Source organism: Panulirus ornatus, chromosome 10, assembly GCF_036320965.1.
Source record: "Panulirus ornatus isolate Po-2019 chromosome 10, ASM3632096v1, whole genome shotgun sequence".
Taxonomy (NCBI): Eukaryota; Metazoa; Arthropoda; class Malacostraca; order Decapoda; family Palinuridae; genus Panulirus; species Panulirus ornatus.
In genome coordinates this window covers 63,646,860-63,665,383 of record NC_092233.1, presented here as the reverse complement: position 1 = coordinate 63,665,383, position 18,524 = coordinate 63,646,860, and the positions used below count along the sequence as shown (strand labels likewise).

At 42.7% G+C, this 18,524-nt stretch overlaps 1 protein-coding gene across 3 annotated transcripts in view; it reads right to left on the bottom strand.

The window, feature by feature from the left end:
* Positions 1–18,524, bottom strand: part of LOC139751037 (protein SSUH2 homolog) — a 524,722-nt gene that overhangs the window by 19,521 nt on the left and 486,677 nt on the right. For all 3 annotated transcript variants that reach the window (XM_071666156.1, XM_071666157.1, XM_071666155.1), the window contains 3 exons: positions 12,612–12,860; positions 11,952–12,151; positions 11,119–11,326 (listed from right to left, as the gene is read on the bottom strand). In XM_071666156.1, coding sequence (XP_071522257.1) covers positions 11,119–11,326; positions 11,952–12,151; positions 12,612–12,860 — 657 coding nt within the window. The remainder of the gene's footprint in view (positions 1–11,118; positions 11,327–11,951; positions 12,152–12,611; positions 12,861–18,524) is intronic.

Below are 18,524 nucleotides of genomic sequence, written 5' to 3'. Positions count from 1 at the left end.
GTCCTCGATATTCTCTTAGCAGCGTGCGAGTGGGCTTTCTTGGCCGTCACACTGGCTTCCCATGTGCTCATTTCTTGGCCTTAGGCAAGCTCTCTAAGCCTAGCTTTAAAGTGTCCTAAGCACTCAGATGAAGGCGGATGCTGTTAGCAAACTAGAAGAAATGTACTGATGACGCAATTCAAAAAGCAACTGTCCCTATAGCGTTCTCTCTACATATGAGGAGACAAGCGCCTAAAATTGTTGAAAAATATCTTTTCTCCTCAGCATCCTCTGTATTTTTGTATTTACGCAGCTGTGTATCGTTACGTGTGGGTGTGCGTAGAGCCATGACTGTCAACACGTGTACTGTATCAAAACGACTCTCTCCCAGTTGTTCGGTGATTTGATGCATTTCAGATACAAATTTATTTTGGGCTGTAAATGTTTTAGATGTAGCTCTGGCAGAGGAAACAGCCATCACGGATGTCATTTCCCTCCGAAAATAATACGGTCAAATCATTGGCGTGCCCCTTGTATATGATGGAATTTTGGATGAGTCAAGAAATCTGGGAATTTGACCCGATCAATCTATTTGGCAACAAAGACTGCGAACAATCACACCGGAGACATGCGAATGTTTCTCCTACGATTAGTTTAAAAGCAGACGTAATCTTGATATTTTGTGATTACTATTTGTGTGTTAAGGGAAGAGAATTTTACACTCGCGTGTGTGTATGCATCACGTCTTTACTCCCATGTGTATCTGCGCACAACACACACACCCTAGTCTAAGCCAGTTACCAATTTATCGACCCACTCTCTTCACCCCATTTTCTATTCTTTTCTGAAAACCTCCACAAATCTTCACCTTCGCCTCCATAAGATAGTGATCAGACATCCTTCAAGTTGCTACTCTCAGCACATTAACATCCAGAAGTCTCTCTTTCACGCGCCTATCAATTAACACGTAATCCAATAATGCTCTCTGGCCATGTGTCCTACATATCTCTCTTTTTAAACCAGGTATTCCCAATCACCAGTTCTTTTACATCACACAAATCTACAAGCTCTTCACCATTTCCCTTTACAACACTGAACACCCCATGTCCACCAATTATACCCTCAACTGCCACATTACTCACCTTTACATTCAAATCACCCATCACTATAACCCGGTCTCGTGCATCAAAGCTGCTAACACACTCACTCAGCTTCTCCCAAAACACTTGCCTTTCATGATCTTTCTTCTCATGACCAGGTGCATAAGCACCAATAATCACCCATCACTCTCAATCCACTTTTAGTTTTACCCATATCAATCTAGAGTTTACTTTCTTACACTCTATCACATACTCCCACAACTCCTGCTTCAGGAGTAGTGCTACTCCTTCTATTGCTCTTGTCCTCTCACCAAGCCCTGACTTTACTCCCAAGACATTCCTAAACCACTCTTCCCCATTACCCTTGAGCTTCGTTTCACTGAGAGCCAAAACATCCAGGTTCCTTTCTTCAAACATACTACCTATCTCTCCTTTTTCTTATCCTGGTTACATCCACACACATTTAGACACCCCAGTCTAAGCCTTCGAGAAGGATGAGCATTCCCCGCATGACTCCTTCCGTTTCCCGTTTTAGAAAGTTAGAATACAAGGAGGGGAGGGATTCTAGCCCCCCGCTCCCGTCCCCTTTAGTCGCCTTCTAAGACATGCGGGGAATGCGTGGGAAGTATTCCTTCTCCCCTATCCCCAGGGATGATATATATATATATATATATATATATATATATATATATATATATATATATATATATATATATATATATATATATTTATCATTATTATTTATTTTGCTTTGTCGCTGTCTCCAGCGTTTGCGAGGTAGCGCAAGGAAACACGAAAGAAATGGCCCAACCCACCCCCATGCACAATATATATACATACACGTCCACACACGCAAATATACACACCCATACATCTCAATGTACACATATATATACACACACACAAACATACATATATACCCATGCACACAATTCACACTGCCTTTATTCATTCCCATCGCCACCTCGCCACACATGGAATACCATCCCCCTCCCCCCTCATGCGTGCGAGGTAGCACTAGGAAAAGACAACAAAGGCCACATTCGTTCACACTCAGTCTCTAGCTGTCATGCAATAATACCCGAAACCACAGCTCCCTTTCCACATCCAGGCCCCACACAACTTTCCATGGTTTACCCCAGACGCTTCACATGCCCTGATTCAATCCAATGACAGCACGTCAACCCCGGTATACCACATCGATCCAATTCACTCTGTTCCTTGCCCTCCTTTCACACTCCTGCATGTTCAGGCCCCGATCACACAAAATCTTTTCCATTCCATCTTTCCACCTCCAATTTGATCTCCCACTTCTCCTCGTTCCCTCCACCTCCGACACATATATCCTCTTGGTCAATCTTTCCTCACTCATTCTCTCCATGTGCCCAAACCATTTCAAAACACCCTCTTCTGCTCTCTCAACCACGCTCTTTTTATTTTCACACATCTCTCTTACCCTTACATTACTTACTCGATCAAACCACCTCACACCACACATTGTCCTCAAACATCTCATTTCCAGCACATCCACCCTCCTGCGCACAACTCTATCCATAGCCCACGCCTCGCAACCATAAAACATTGTTGGAACAACTATTCCTTCAAACATACCCATTTTTGCTTTCCGAGATAATGTTCTCGACTTCCACACATTCTTCAAGGCTCCCCGGATTTTCGCCCCCTCCCCCACCCTATGATTCACTTCCGCTTCCATGGTTCCATCCGCTGCCAGATCCACTCCCAGATATCTAAAACACTTTACTTCCTCCAGTTTTTCTCCATTCAAACTTACCTCCCAATTGACTATATATATATATATATATATATATATATATATATATATATATATATATATATATATATTTTTTTTTTTTTTCTTTTTTTTTCCGCTGTCTCCAGCGTTTGCGAGGTAGCGCAAGGAAACAGACGAAAGAAATGGCCCAAACCACCCCCATACACATGTATATACATACGTCCACACACGCAAATATACATACCTACACAGGTATATTGTTGTTCGCTGATGATACAGCGCTGGTGGCTGATTCATGTGAGAAACTGCAGAAGCTGGTGACTGAGTTTGGTAAAGTGTGTGGAAGAAGAAAGTTGAGAGTAAATGTGAATAAGAGCAAGGTTATTAGGTACAGTAGGGGTGAGGGTCAAGTCAATTGGGAGGTGAGTTTGAATGGAGAAAAACTGGAGGAAGTGAAGTGTTTTAGATATCTGGGAGTGGATCTGTCAGCGGATGGAACCATGGAAGCGGAAGTGGATCATAGGGTGGGGGAGGGGGCGAAAATTTTGGGAGCCTTGAAAAATGTGTGGAAGTCGAGAACATTATCTCGGAAAGCAAAAATGGGTATGTTTGAGGGAATAGTGGTTCCAACAATGCTGTATGGTTGCGAGGCGTGGGCTATGGATAGAGATGTGCGCAGGAGGATGGATGTGCTGGAAATGAGATGTTTGAGGACAATGTGTGGTGTGAGGTGGTTTGATCGAGTAAGTAACGTAAGGGTAAGAGAGATGTGTGGAAATAAAAAGAGCGTGGTTGAGAGAGCAGAAGAGGGTGTTTTGAAATGGTTTGGGCACATGGAGAGAATGAGTGAGGAGAGATTGACCAAGAGGATATATGTGTCGGAGGTGGAGGGAACGAGGAGAAGAGGGAGACCAAATTGGAGGTGGAAAGATGGAGTGAAAAAGATTTTGTGTGATCGGGGCCTGAACATGCAGGAGGGTGAAAGGAGGGCAAGAAATAGAGTGAATTGGAGTCATGTGGTATACAGGGGTTGACGTGCTGTCAGTGGATTGAAGCAAGGCATGTGAAGCGTCTGGGGTAAACCATGGAAAGCTGTGTAGGTATGTATATTTGCGTGTGTGGACGTGTGTATGTACATGTGTATGGGGGGGGGGGGCCATTTCTTTCGTCTGTTTCCTTGCGCTACCTCGCAAACGCGGGAGACAGCGACAAAGTATAAAAAAAAAAAAAAAAAAAAAAAAAAATATATATATATATATATATATATATATATATATATAATTATATATATATATATATATATATATATATATATATATATATATATATATATATATATATATATATATATATATATTTTTTTTTTTTTTTGCTTTGTCGCTGTCTCCCGCGTTTGCGAGGTAGTGCAAGGAAACAGACGAAAGAAATGGCCCAACCCACCCCCATACACATGTATATACATACGTCCACACACGCAAATATACATACCTACACAGCTTTCCATGGTTTACCCCAGACGCTTCACATGACTTCATTCAATCCACTGACAGCACGTCAACCCCGGCATACCACATCGCTCCAATTCACTCTATTCCTTGCCCTCCTTTCACCCTCCTGCATGTTCAGGCCCCGATCACACAAAATCTTTTTCACTCCATCTTTCCACCTCCAATTTGGTCTCCCTCTTCTCCTCGTTCCCTCCACCTCCGACACATATATCCTCTTGGTCAATCTTTCCTCACTCATTCTCTCCATGTGACCAAACCATTTCAAAACACCCTCTTCTGCTCTCTCAACCACGCTCTTTTTATTTCCACACATCTCTCTTACCCTTACGTTACTTACTCGATCAAACCACCTCACACCACACATTGTCCTCAAACATCTCATTTCCAGCACATCCATCCTCCTGCGCACAACTCTATCCATAGTCCACGCCTCGCAACCATACAACATTGTTGGAACCACTATTCCTTCAAACATACCCATTTTTGCTTTCCGAGATAATGTTCTCGACTTCCACACATTCTTCAAGGCTCCCAGAATTTTCGCCCCCTCCCCCACCCTATGATCCACTTCCGCTTCCATGTTTCCATCCGCTGCCAGATCCACTCCCAGATATCTAAAACACCTCACTTCCTCCAGTTTTTCTCCATTCAAACTCACCTCCCAACTGACTTGACCCTCAACCCTACTGTACCTAATAACCTTGCTCTTATTCACATTTACTCTTAACTTTCTTCTTTCACACACTTTACCAAACTCAGTCACCAGCTTCTGCAGTTTCTCACATGAATCAGCCACCAGCGCTGTATCATCAGCGAACAACAACTGACTCACTTCCCAAGCTCTCTCATCCCCAACAGACTTCATCCTTGCCCCTCTTTCCAAAACTCTTGCATTCACCTCCCTAACAACCCCATCCATAAACAAATTAAACAACCATGGAGACATCACACACCCCTGCCGCAAACCTACATTCACTGAGAACCAATCACTTTCCTCTCTTCCTACACGTACACATGCCTTACATCCTCGATAAAAACTTTTCACTGCTTCTAACAACTTGCCTCCCACACCATATATTCTTAATACCTTCCACAGAGCATCTCTATCAACTCTATCATATGCCTTCTCCAGATCCATAAATGCTATATATATAAATATATATATATATATATATATATATATATATATATATATATATATATATATATATATATATTTTTTTTTTTTTCTTTGTCGCTGTCTCCCGCGTTTGCAAGGTAGCGCAAGGAAACAGACGAAAGAAATGGCCCAACCCACCCCCATACACATGTATATACATACGTCCACAGCTTTCCATGGTTTACCACAGACGCTTCACATGACCTGATTCAATCCACTGACAGCACGTCAACCCCGGTATACCACATCGCTCCAATTCACTCTATTCCTTGCCCTCCTTTCACCCTCCTGCATGTTCAGGCCCCGATCACACAAAATCTTTTTCACTCCATCTTTCCACCTCCAATTTGGTCTCCCTCTTCTCCTCGTTCCCTCCACCTCCGACACATATATCCTCTTGGTCAAGCTTTCCTCACTCATTCTCTCCATGTGCCCAAACCATTTCAAAACTCCCTCTTCTGCTCTCTCAACCACGCTCTTTTTATTTCCACACATCTCTCTTACCCTTACGTTACTTACTCGATCAAACCACCTCACACCACACATTGTCCTCAAACATCTCATTTCCAGCACATCCATCCTCCTGCGCACAACTCTATCCATAGCCCACGACTCGCAACCATACAACATTGTTGGAACCACTATTCCTTCAAACATACCCATTTTTGCTTTCCGAGATAATGTTCTCGACTTCCACACATTCTTCAAGGCTCCCAGAATTTTCGCCCCCTCCCCCACCCTATGATCCACTTCCGCTTCCATGGTTCCATCCGCTGCCAGATCCACTCCCAGATATCTAAAACACTTCACTTCCTCCAGTTTTTCTCCATTCAAACTCACCTCCCAACTGACTTGACCCTCAACCCTACTGTACCTAATAACCTTGCTCTTATTCACATTTACTCTTAACTTTCTTCTTCACACACTTTACCAAACTCAGTCACCAGCTTCTGCAGTTTCTCACATGAATCAGCCACCAGCGCTGTATCATCAGCGAACAACAACTGACTCACTTCCCAAGCTCTCTCATCCCCAACAGACTTCATACTTGCCCCTCTTTCCAAAACTCTTGCATTCACCTCCCTAACAACCCCATCCATAAACAAATTAAACAACCATGGAGACATCACACACCCCTGCCGCAAACCTACATTCACTGAGAACCAATCACTTTCCTCTCTTCCTACACGTACACATGCCTTACATCCTCGATAAAAACTTTTCACTGCTTCTAACAACTTGCCTCCCACACCATATATTCTTAATACCTTCCACAGAGCATCTCTATCAACTCTATCATATGCCTTCTCCAGATCCATAAATGCTATATATATAAATATATATATATATATATATATATATATATATATATATATATATATATATATATATATATATATTTTTTTTTTTTTCTTTGTCGCTGTCTCCCGCGTTTGCAAGGTAGCGCAAGGAAACAGACGAAAGAAATGGCCCAACCCACCCCCATACACATGTATATACATACGTCCACAGCTTTCCATGGTTTACCACAGACGCTTCACATGACCTGATTCAATCCACTGACAGCACGTCAACCCCGGTATACCACATCGCTCCAATTCACTCTATTCCTTGCCCTTTTCACCCTCCTGCATGTTCAGGCCCCGATCACACAAAATCTTTTTCACTCCATCTTTCCACCTCCAATTTGGTCTCCCACTTCTCCTCGTTCCCTCCACCTCCGACACATATATCCTCTTGGTCAAGCTTTCCTCACTCATTCTCTCCATGTGCCCAAACCATTTCAAAACTCCCTCTTCTGCTCTCTCAACCACGCTCTTTTTATTTCCACACATCTCTCTTACCCTTACGATACTTACTCGATCAAACCACCTCACACCACACATTGTCCTCAAACATCTCATTTCCAGCACATCCATCCTCCTGCGCACAACTCTATCCATAGCCCACGACTCGCAACCATACAACATTGTTGGAACCACTATTCCTTCAAACATACCCATTTTTGCTTTCCGAGATAATGTTCTCGACTTCCACACATTCTTCAAGGCTCCCAGAATTTTCGCCCCCTCCCCCACCCTATGATCCACTTCCGCTTCCATGGTTCCATCCGCTGCCAGATCCACTCCCAGATATCTAAAACACTTCACTTCCTCCAGTTTTTCTCCATTCAAACTTACCTCCCAACTGACTTGACCCTCAACCCTACTGTACCTAATAACCTTGCTCTTATTCACATTTACTCTTAACTTTCTTCTTCCACACACTTTACCAAACTCAGTCACCAGCTTCTGCAGTTTCTCACATGAATCAGCCACCAGCGCTGTATCATCAGCGAACAACTACTGACTCACTTCCCAAGCTCTCTCATCCCCAACAGACTTCATACTTGCCCCTCTTTCCAGGACTCTTGCATTTACCTCCCTAACAACCCCATCCATAAACAAATTAAACAACCATGGAGACATCACACACCCCTGCCGCAAACCTACATTCACTGAGAACCAATCACTTTCCTCTCTTCCTACACGTACACATGCCTTACATCCTCGATAAAAACTTTTCACTGCTTCTAACAACTTGCCTCCCACACCATATATTCTTAATACCTTCCACAGAGCATCTCTATCAACTCTATCATATGCCTTCTCCAGATCCATAAATGCTACATACAAATCCATTTGCTTTTCTAAGTATTTCTCACATACATTCTTCAAAGCAAACACCTGATCCACACATCCTCTACCACTTCTGAAACCGCACTGCTCTTCCCCAATCTGATGCTCTGTACATGCCTTCACCCTCTCAATCAATACCCTCCCATATAATTTACCAGGAATACTCAACAAACTTATACCTCTGTAATTTGAGCACTCACTCTTATCCCCTTTGCCTTTGTACAATGGCACTATGCACGCATTCCGCCAATCCTCAGGCACCTCACCATGAGTCATACATACATTAAATAACCTTACCAACCAGTCAACAATACAGTCACCCCCTTTTTTAATAAATTCCACTGCAATACCATCCAAACCCGCTGCCTTGCCGGCTTTCATCTTCCGCAAAGCTTTTACTACCTCTTCTCTGTTTACCAAATCATTTTCCCTAACCCTCTCACTTTGCACACCACCTCGACCAAAACACCCTATATCTGCCACTCTGTCATCAGACACATTCAACAAACCTTCAAAATACTCATTCCATCTCCTTCTCACATCACCACTACTTGTTATCACCTCCCCATTTACGCCCTTCACTGAAGTTCCCATTTGCTCCCCTGTCCCACGCACCCTATTTACCTCCTTCCAGAACATCTTCTTATTCTCCCTAAAATTTACTGATAGTCTCTCACCCCAACTCTCATTTGCCCTCTTTTTCACCTCTTGCACCTTTCTCTTGACCTCCTGTCTCTTTCTTTTATACTTCTCCCACTCAATTGCATTTTTCCCTGCAAAAATCGTCCAAATGCCTCTCTCTTCTCTTTCACTAATACTCTTACTTCTTCATCCCACCACTCACTACCCTTTCTAAACAGCCCACCTCCCACTCTTCTCATGCCACAAGCATCTTTTGCGCAATCCATCACTGATTCCCCAAATACATCCCATTCCTCCCCCACTCCCCTTACTTCCATTGTTCTCACCTTTTTCCATTCTGTACACAGTCTCTCCTGGTACTTCCCCACACAGGTCTCCTTCCCAAGCTCACTTACTCTCACCACCTTCTTCACCCCAACATTCACTCCTCCCTTCTGAAAACCCATACTAATCTTCACCTTAGCCTCCACAAGATAATGATCAGACATCCCTCCAGTTGCACCTCTCAGCACACCAACATCCAAAAGTCTCTCTTTCGCACGCCTGTCAATTAACACGTAATCCAATAACGCTCTCTGGCCATCTCTCCTACTTACATAAGTATACTTATGTATATCTCGCTTTTTAAACCAGGTATTCCCAATCATCAGTCCTTTTTCAGCACATAAATCTAGAAGCTCTTCACCATTTCCATTTACAACACTGAACACCCCATGCATACCAATTATTCCCTCAACTGCCACATTACTCACCTTTGCATTCAAATCACCCATCACTATAACCCGGTCTCGTGCATCAAAACCGCTAACACACTCATTCAGCTGCTCCCAAAACACTTGCCTCTCATGATCTTTCTTCTCATGCCCAGGTGCATATGCACCAATAATCACCCACCTCTCTCCATCAACTTTCAATCTTACCCATATTAATCGAGAATTTACTTTCTTACATTCTATCACATACTCCCACAACTCCTGTTTCAGGAGTATTGCTACTCCTTCCCTTGCTCTTGTCCTCTCACTAACCCCTGACTTCACTCCCCAGACATTTCCAAACCACTCTTCCCCTTTACCCTTGAGCTTCGTTTCACTCAGAGCCAAAACATCCAGGTTCCTTTCCTCAAACATACTACCTATCTCTCCTTTTTTCACATCTTGGTTACATCCACACACATTTAGGCACCCCACTCTGAGCCTTCGAGGAGGATGATCACTCCCCGCGTGACTCCTTCTTCTGTTTCCCATTTTAGAAAGTTAATACAAGGAGGGGAGGATTTCCGGCCCCCCGCTCCCGTCCCCTCAAGTCGCTTTCTACGACACGCGAGGAATACGTGGGAAGTATTCTTTCACCCCTATCCCCAGGGATAATATACATATATATATACATATACACACACACACATACACACACATACGCACATACACACACACACACACACACATACATATATATACATATGAAAAATGTAAGAAACAATTTAGAAAACAAACTTTTAGCTTGAAATGAATGAAAAAAATGAATGTCACATACTGGTTCAACCTCTGGCTATGGAAAAGGAAATGTACAATTTATTCACACAAACGTCAATAGCAGTTCTCATCAATTTCACCACTGTATCAATAAGCTTCAATGTCTAAGCTACATTTTTCTCCAACTTCACTATTTATATATATGTATATATATACATATATATATATATATATATATATATATATATATATATATATATATATATATATATATATATATATATATAATATGTAAATCGATAAAATGGGAGGCAGAGGAAAAGTGAACAACGACTCAAAGTGCAGCAGTTTCACGTACATAGTAATGAATCTTGGCTTATCATGTACGTGTTCAATTGGAGCAACTGTCACTCATCCCGCCCAGAGGTGCTATTCAACTTCTCAATCTGCCTCCTGTTAATTAGCATCTAGATTTCCCCAGTAAATCAGTATCTGGCCTTACCCAGTAACGCTCGTAATCTTTGCTAGTCTTATTCAAATTAAATACAGTTCATCACTGCATACTTGGATACTGCTAATCTAACAAAAATGTTCGGTATATATGCTTAGGGCTGTCCAATAATCATTTATCTATATCAAAAGTGGACTAGCTGCCTCACAATTACAATTTTCTGACAATACGTGAATCATCACATTTCCCACGAAGCTGTGTCTTCACTAAGAGCTTTGGACTTATGCTACCTCAGTTATTTTAATTAGTCAAAACGTACCAGTCACTGACCCTAAGTCCTTAATGAAAGGGTAGGTGGAGCATCCTATACCCAACCCACCTGTGCATAGATCCGTTCATCGTGGAAGGCGTTCTTGTGGTTGTTGACCAGCTGGGCCGACGCCAGGTTGATGGTGTTGTCTGGGAACTGCGTCAGAGGGAAGATGCGAGCTCCCTCTTCCTCGAAGGCGACCTGGCCTGAAACTTCCTTGACTCGGGCCTCAGGCAAGCCTCCCTTCCTCACGATGTGTTCTGACGTGTTCACTTTCCTGCAAGTGTCAAGTACATTTAAACACAGTAAACTGTAAACACTGTTGTTAATCCAATATGACATTCGGGGAGAGAAAATATATAAAAATGTGACGAATAGAATTACTTCCGTATAAAATACTCCGTTTAAGTGACGTCCGCTCTTGCATGCAAGAGTAATCTATAAATAAAAAATCTTTGTAAAGGAATGAAGAAATAACAGTTTTCCACTTTCAGAACAATGTGGCTTATATTCAGTCTTGCCTAAATTGTTTCGTCGATCTATACATCCACTCTCAAGCTTAGTGGCCGAGTGTGGCGTGTCTGTCACTTGATATGGGAGATCCGGGTTCGATACCATATTGTACCAAGGGGGAGGGTCAGCGGGGAGTGGAGTGGTTACGTAGCTAGGTTGGACTCTTAAGTAAGGACAGATGTGACATGACCCTGCACTTGCTACCCACTGCTGACCCACTGACACTAATGACCCATTGTGGCACTGCCGACCCACTGTGACACTGCTGACCCACTGTGAGGCTCCTGACCCACTGTGACACTAATGACTCATGTAACACTATGAACTCACTGTGTCACTAATGATCCACTGCATCACTACTGACCCAGCAAGAGCCAGCGTTGACTGACCATGTAATAGTGAGGCGTATGAAGCAGCGGATCTGGCCGTAACTATCACAAGGTGGGCAAGCGACGCGGCCTTTGGCGTTACACTTGAGGCAGTCCTGGCGACCGTGGCCGTGCGTTGACGACTGGCAGTAGAAGCAGCGCTCCTTATAACCCGAAGAGTCAGTGTACCACCCATCACCATGGCACGAGAGGCACCGCGTCTGTGGGACGAGACGGTACTTCTGCAGAAGGGGGTACTCTATCTGTAGGGAGGGCGGGGACACACACACACCTGGAGGAGAACTGTGTATTGAGAGTGTTGGGGGAAGGGGGCCAGAGCTGTTCAGCACTTGCTGTGTCTTTTGGGGAAGAGGCTGAGGGAGATGTATAGATACATGCTGTTTTGTCTGTGGACGGGGTGTTATATGTGTGTGTGTGTGTGTGTGTGTGTGTGTGTGTGTGTGTGATTGGGGGGAGGGGGGATACTGTCAAAAATAGTCGTAAAGCGACACAGCTGAGGGGAAGTGTCTGTTGGTAACACGCATACATTGGCCTTTTGTACTACCGGGACCCATATGTAAAGTGTATGGGCGGACCTACGAACAGTTGATTTAATTCCTCATATTCAAAAACTTATGATTAAGAGGAACCTATTCGTGCTATTTTGAGACATACACTCACCCAGCCTTTGCCGTGGCACTCGGAGCACTGTAAGGATCCCGTGCCCTTACAGCGATGGCACTCCTTAACAGAGGCAGTGTGGGGCACCTGCACCACCTTTACCTCGTCGTGGAACATGTGGGCCGGGTGGGCCTCCACGTCCCAGGGTAGCGGCGCCGGCCCGTTCGACGGTCCGTCAACGTCGCCACCGCCGTACGGTGTGAACGCCCAAGAGGTCTCCCGCTTCTCCGTGAACGTCTGCAGCTCGTACTGTAGGGGAGAGATCGAAAGTTATAGGCGGTCCGCTCACACTCATCATGGTAGAACGTCGAGAAACTCATGAAAAAAAAAAAGGAAAAAACAAATGAGAAATCGACTTACAAAGTTGTATGCAAGTCGTAAGGCGAACACAGTACATCGTTCGCGTGGGAAACACTCCCAGCCCTAAACACAAACATGGCCCAGGATATTAAATGTAAACATGGAAACATGAGTGAGGGGGTTGCCTTGGAGTGCCATAAAAAATACACAACAGCACAGCCTTTGGCGGGCCTGCCGCGTAAATCATACAGCATCAATGGGTTGCTTCCTCGTTTAAAGCCTTATGGCGACACTTGGGAGAAAAATATAGAGAATGTCTAGGCAGGCTTGTGTAAGGTTGCGCTGCCAGGCGTCTGGTGATCCAGGGTTAATGTGACAAGCAGTAGCAACGGCAGGCCTGCTTCCTTTGTCTGGTTCTTATGCTCTTATTGGTACCACGTGTGTGTGTGTGTGTGTGTGTGTGTATTCCACGGACTGCCATTTATAGACAGGGTTTGGGATTTTTTCTCCCTAAACGTTTTTAAATTAGGTTAGGTAAGGTTACGTTAGGATACATCACGTTAGGTTAGGTTAGGGAAGATTACGATTACAGCAGAATATCCCAGTCGCGCTCTTTTTACTGTCTGGCGCTGTGTAAAACACAAAGAACATCTAATCCCTATTTCACATTCTAACTCTAATTCCAAAACGCAAATTACTCAGTATCTTCAACAGGTCAGCGTGAGAACGGTGAAAGCGAGCCATCATAAAATGAGAGGTAAGCACCCACTGACTACCAACTCCAAGAAAGCCAACTTCGTGGTTAGTTAAAACTTTCTTACGTGTGAATGTGATGAAAGATAGGCTCAGACATCATGCAGTCAAAATTGTGGCAGAATACGCAGCACTTACACCTCCAATAGTGTCCATCACTGGCCTTGTATTACAAAAGCATTTCCAAAACAGACTCGGTGCATTTGCAATAAGTAATGGGGCAAAATATATACATTCTTCATCTCGTAGTCTCAAACTCAGACTTTCCTCTCCAGACAGTGTTCAAACTCTACACAGTATCAAGTCCTGATTAAGTAAACTGTAATCTAATTCAGATAGTATAGTACAATACAAAACCCACTGGAAAAGATAATTCAGATTAATAATGCGTCTTTCAAATGCCTTTTATGTACTAGATATGCAAGTGTTAATAATGTAAGGACTATTTACAAGATCTACTTTTTTCTTTTTCTTTTTTTTATTTCGCTTGATTAGCGTAAACAGACCCTCAAGGATCGCTTTGTCCTGTCATCCTCCACCTCGTCGAAAGTCGTACAGTAACCGTCAATCTAACATTCGTCAATTACTTGAAGACCCTACATCAGATGGCCAGAAAACTATATACATTTGTTTCCCAGAATCTAAAGAACTGAGAGGCGTAATATCCATGACTCTAGTCATCATCACAAATGGTGCTATACACAACTGTCTTCAGACAACTGGTGCCAGCGAACACCTCTTTATATATATATATATATATATATATATATATATATATATATATATATATATATATATATATATATATATATATATGGTTTCAGAAGTGGTAGAGGATGTGTGGATCAGGTGTTTGCTTTAAAGAACGTATGTGAGAAATACTTAGAAAAGCAAATGGATTTGTATATAGCATTTATGGATCTGGAGAAGGCATATGATAAGAGTTGATAGAGATGCTCTGTGGAAGGTACTAAGAATATATGGTGTGGGAGGCAAGTTGTTAGAAGCAGTGAAAAGTTTTTATCGAGGATGTAAGGCATGTGTATGTGTAGGAAGAGAGGCAAGTGATTGGTTCTCAGAGAATGTAGGTTTGCGGCAAGGGTGTGTGATGTCTCTATGGTTGTTTAATTTGTTAGGGAGGTGAATGCAAGAGTTTTGGAAAGAGGGGCAAGTATGCAGTCTGTTGTGGATGAGAGAGCTTGGGAGGTGAGTCAGTTGTTGTTCGCTGATGATACAGCGCTGGTGGCTGATTCATGTGAGAAACTGCAGAAGCTGGTGACTGAGTTTGGTAAAGTGTGTGAAAGAAGAAAGTTAAGAGTAAATGTGAATAAGAGCAAGGTTATTAGGTACAGTAGGTTGAGGGTCAAGTCAATTGGGAGGCAAGTTTGAATGGAAAAAAAGCTGGAGGAAGTAAAGTGTTTTAGATATCTGGGAGTGGATCTGGCAGCGGATGGAACCATGGAAGCTGAAGTGAATCATAGGGTGGGGGAGGGGACGAAAATCCTGGGAGCCTTGAAGAATGTGTGGAAGTCGAGAACATTATCTCGGAAAGCAAAAATGGGTATGTTTGAAGGAATAGTGGATCCAACAATGTTGTATGGTTGCGTGGCGTGGGCTATGGACAGAGTTGTGCGCAGGAGGGTGGATGTGCTGGAAATGAGATGTTTGAGGACAATATGTGGTGTGAGGTGGTTTGATTGAGTAAGTAATGTAAGGGTAAGAGAGATGTGTGGAAATAAAAAGAGCGTGGTTGAGAGAGCAGAAGAGGGTGTTTTGAAATGGTTTGGGCACATGGAGAGAATGAGTGAGGAAAGATTGACCAAGAGGATATATGTGTCGGAGGTGGAGGGAACGAGAAGTGGGAGACCAAATTGGAGGTGGAAAGATGGAGTGAAAAAGATTTTGAGTGATCGGGGCCTGAACATGCAGGAGGGTGAAAGGCGTGCAAGGAATATATATATATATATATATATCTTTCTTTCAAACTATTCGCCATTTCCCGCATTAGCGAGGTAGCGTTAAGAACAGAGGACTGGGCCTTGAGGGAATACCCTCACCTGGCCCAATTCTCTGTTCCTTCTTTTGGAAAATTAAAAAAAAAACGAGAGGGGAGGATTTCCAGCCCCCCGCTCCCTCCCCTTTTAGTCGCCTTCTACGACACGCAGGGAATACGTGGGAAGTATTCTTTCTCCCCTATCCCCAGGGATAATATATATATATATATATATATATATATATATATATATATATATATATATATATATATATATATATATATATATATATATTAGCTCAAGACTCTGCTAACGATCGTTCTGACAGTGGTTGGTCGATGTGTGGTGCATAGTATAGTAACCCGTGTAATTCATAATGTGTCATGGTGTTGTCTGTGTATATTTCCTACACTCCTTTCACAATAAACAAACTTTGCCTGAGGAAATATAATTACAAATGTCTAACAACTTAATTCAAACAATGCTTGATTCCGGCTTCATGAAAACAAAGAAGTTATAGTACCGAAATACGTCAGTAAATTCAAGGATATATGCCGCAAGAATCTGCTAGATCTTGATTTAAGTAAATGTTTGTCAACCATTCAAGCGACCGTATCCAATGCGCAAAGTTTAACTGGCGACCAGTTAAACCCTGAACAGGAACGATGAGCAAAATTCTCAAACGCAACACAACAGCAAAATGCAACTATCAAGATGATTTGTGATAGAAAAAGAGATGGAGAAATCCTTAGACTTATCAGCGGAGGTTTACACTGGTAACAAATCTAGGAACCAGTCCAGTACACAACACAACTCGAGGCTTCTCCCAGATACGTCAACGTCGTACGTCCGCCAGTACAGTTTGTTGATAAACCGGTTGGCCGGCGGCACAGTCGGTGCCCATTGTAAAGCTAAACAAACCCCGAAAATATCAAAACTTGGATTAGAACAGATAGCAAAAAGTATCAGAGTTGGTGCAGTATTATGAATTTAACTTGGATGTTTACTTTGGGCCCCTCTGACTAGACTGGACGACACTAGAATGACCTTGACACTTGCCACACATTTCAACTTCCACTGAACAACGGGAGAACCTGTACGATGATTGGATGACGACAAAGTTTAGAGGATCTGACTAGGCGGCACCTAAAGTACCGGCACAAGTTGAATGGACGATGTACCTTTAAAGAGTAACTGGACACAGCCAACCCAAGAGAAATTGCAAGTAATAAAAAAATCATGCACAGCTGCAAGACCAATGGATAATTCATGTTATATCAAAACTGTAAATGTTTATAATTACTGGACCAAGGAGAAAAATACAGTCGAACATTGCTACCGTGACACGGCTAATGTGTTGCTACGTCTGATATTATCAGAGGATTTAAATAACATCAGTGATTACCAAAATCCCCTCCATTGCAATGTGTCACCCAAATGTACGTTAGTTATAATCTTTATTTCAGTACTAAATGGATTTATATGGCTTTATTTGATTCACTATAAACCACAGGAAAGAAATAATGTTCCTTCACGTCTCCAAGCAATTACGGACACTACAAGAAATATAATTTCTTATATATCTTCTAATTACAAGACAAGAAATACAGTGTAAGGTAATTCAGGAAATATAACGATCATATTCATACTACTTATCAATCAGAAAAACAGAGTTACGAATAAATGTAATTATAATGAACATCAGTTTACAGTTAAAATTAGCCTATCATCACAAGCAGTCCAAAATAGACTCTTTCTATCAAGTCATAGGAATAAGATACTTGAAAGGTGAACGATATGTAAAGTCATTAAAGTTAATTTGTTTTGTCTTTATAGAGGCTCATGGCTGGTGTGTGAGGTACGATAACTTCTAATCAATCAATCCTCACTGAAGTCGCCGGGTCAGGACTCAGAACCAACACCTCGCTATTCTTCGGTGACTTTCCAGCCCTAGAGACGCTGTCCCCTCTGGAAGTCACTTCGAGCCATCTGACAACACTGGTGGTTGCTCTCGCTCCTACTATAATATGGCTATAGTGATACCCCAAGCCAGTGGAAGTGTCCGTTCCATCACTGCCCCCTAAACACTGCGATTCGCATCGTCATTATCAACAGCATAGTGAAGCAACCTATGGGAACCATAGTTGAGTATTTCTCTGCTTAGCATAAAGAAGGAGAATCTTTTCTGCTGTGTCTAGGAACAACAGTGAGAGGCCTGGAGTGATAAAAGAAGATGCGCCTGGACTCCCAGACCACACAGTATCTGCGGCAGAGGACCTGCAAACCCTTAGGGGATCAGTGGCTACAAATGCCTGCGCAGCCACACTACTGTTGCAAGCGTGACTTTTATATCCTCTCCAGGAAAAGCTATTTGTGAGAAATTTCTGTCGACGATTCCCTAGGAACACAGTTGCTATATCAGTGGATAGTATAGCACTATAATGAGGGATGGTTATCATGCGACTGCGTGATAACCATGTTGACATTGTACATAAGCTTGGCTGCTGGGTTAATGATCCGTGTTTCCTAATCTGCATATAGCAAAAGTCATGTGGATTTCTAGCATTAGTGAAGTGCAAGTTAACGGCGTATGGTTTTATTTTTATCTATATCATGTTTTTATGCTTTCTATAAATTCAAAGTGTTTCTTCATGTTCCGTGTGACACTCTTAAGAGGCTCTGAAAATTTAAGTGTAATGTACTCGCCCGTGTGGTTAATGAGTTCGTCCATTGTTGTAAGGTCCTCAGCTTCTGGGGAAAAATGCGTCTCCTCTCATTTATACCTTTTGGCTCACCACTCACTCCATCACATTCACCAGCTCTTCATGATCACGAAACTGTTTGCTTACAATCAGTTCAGGTATTT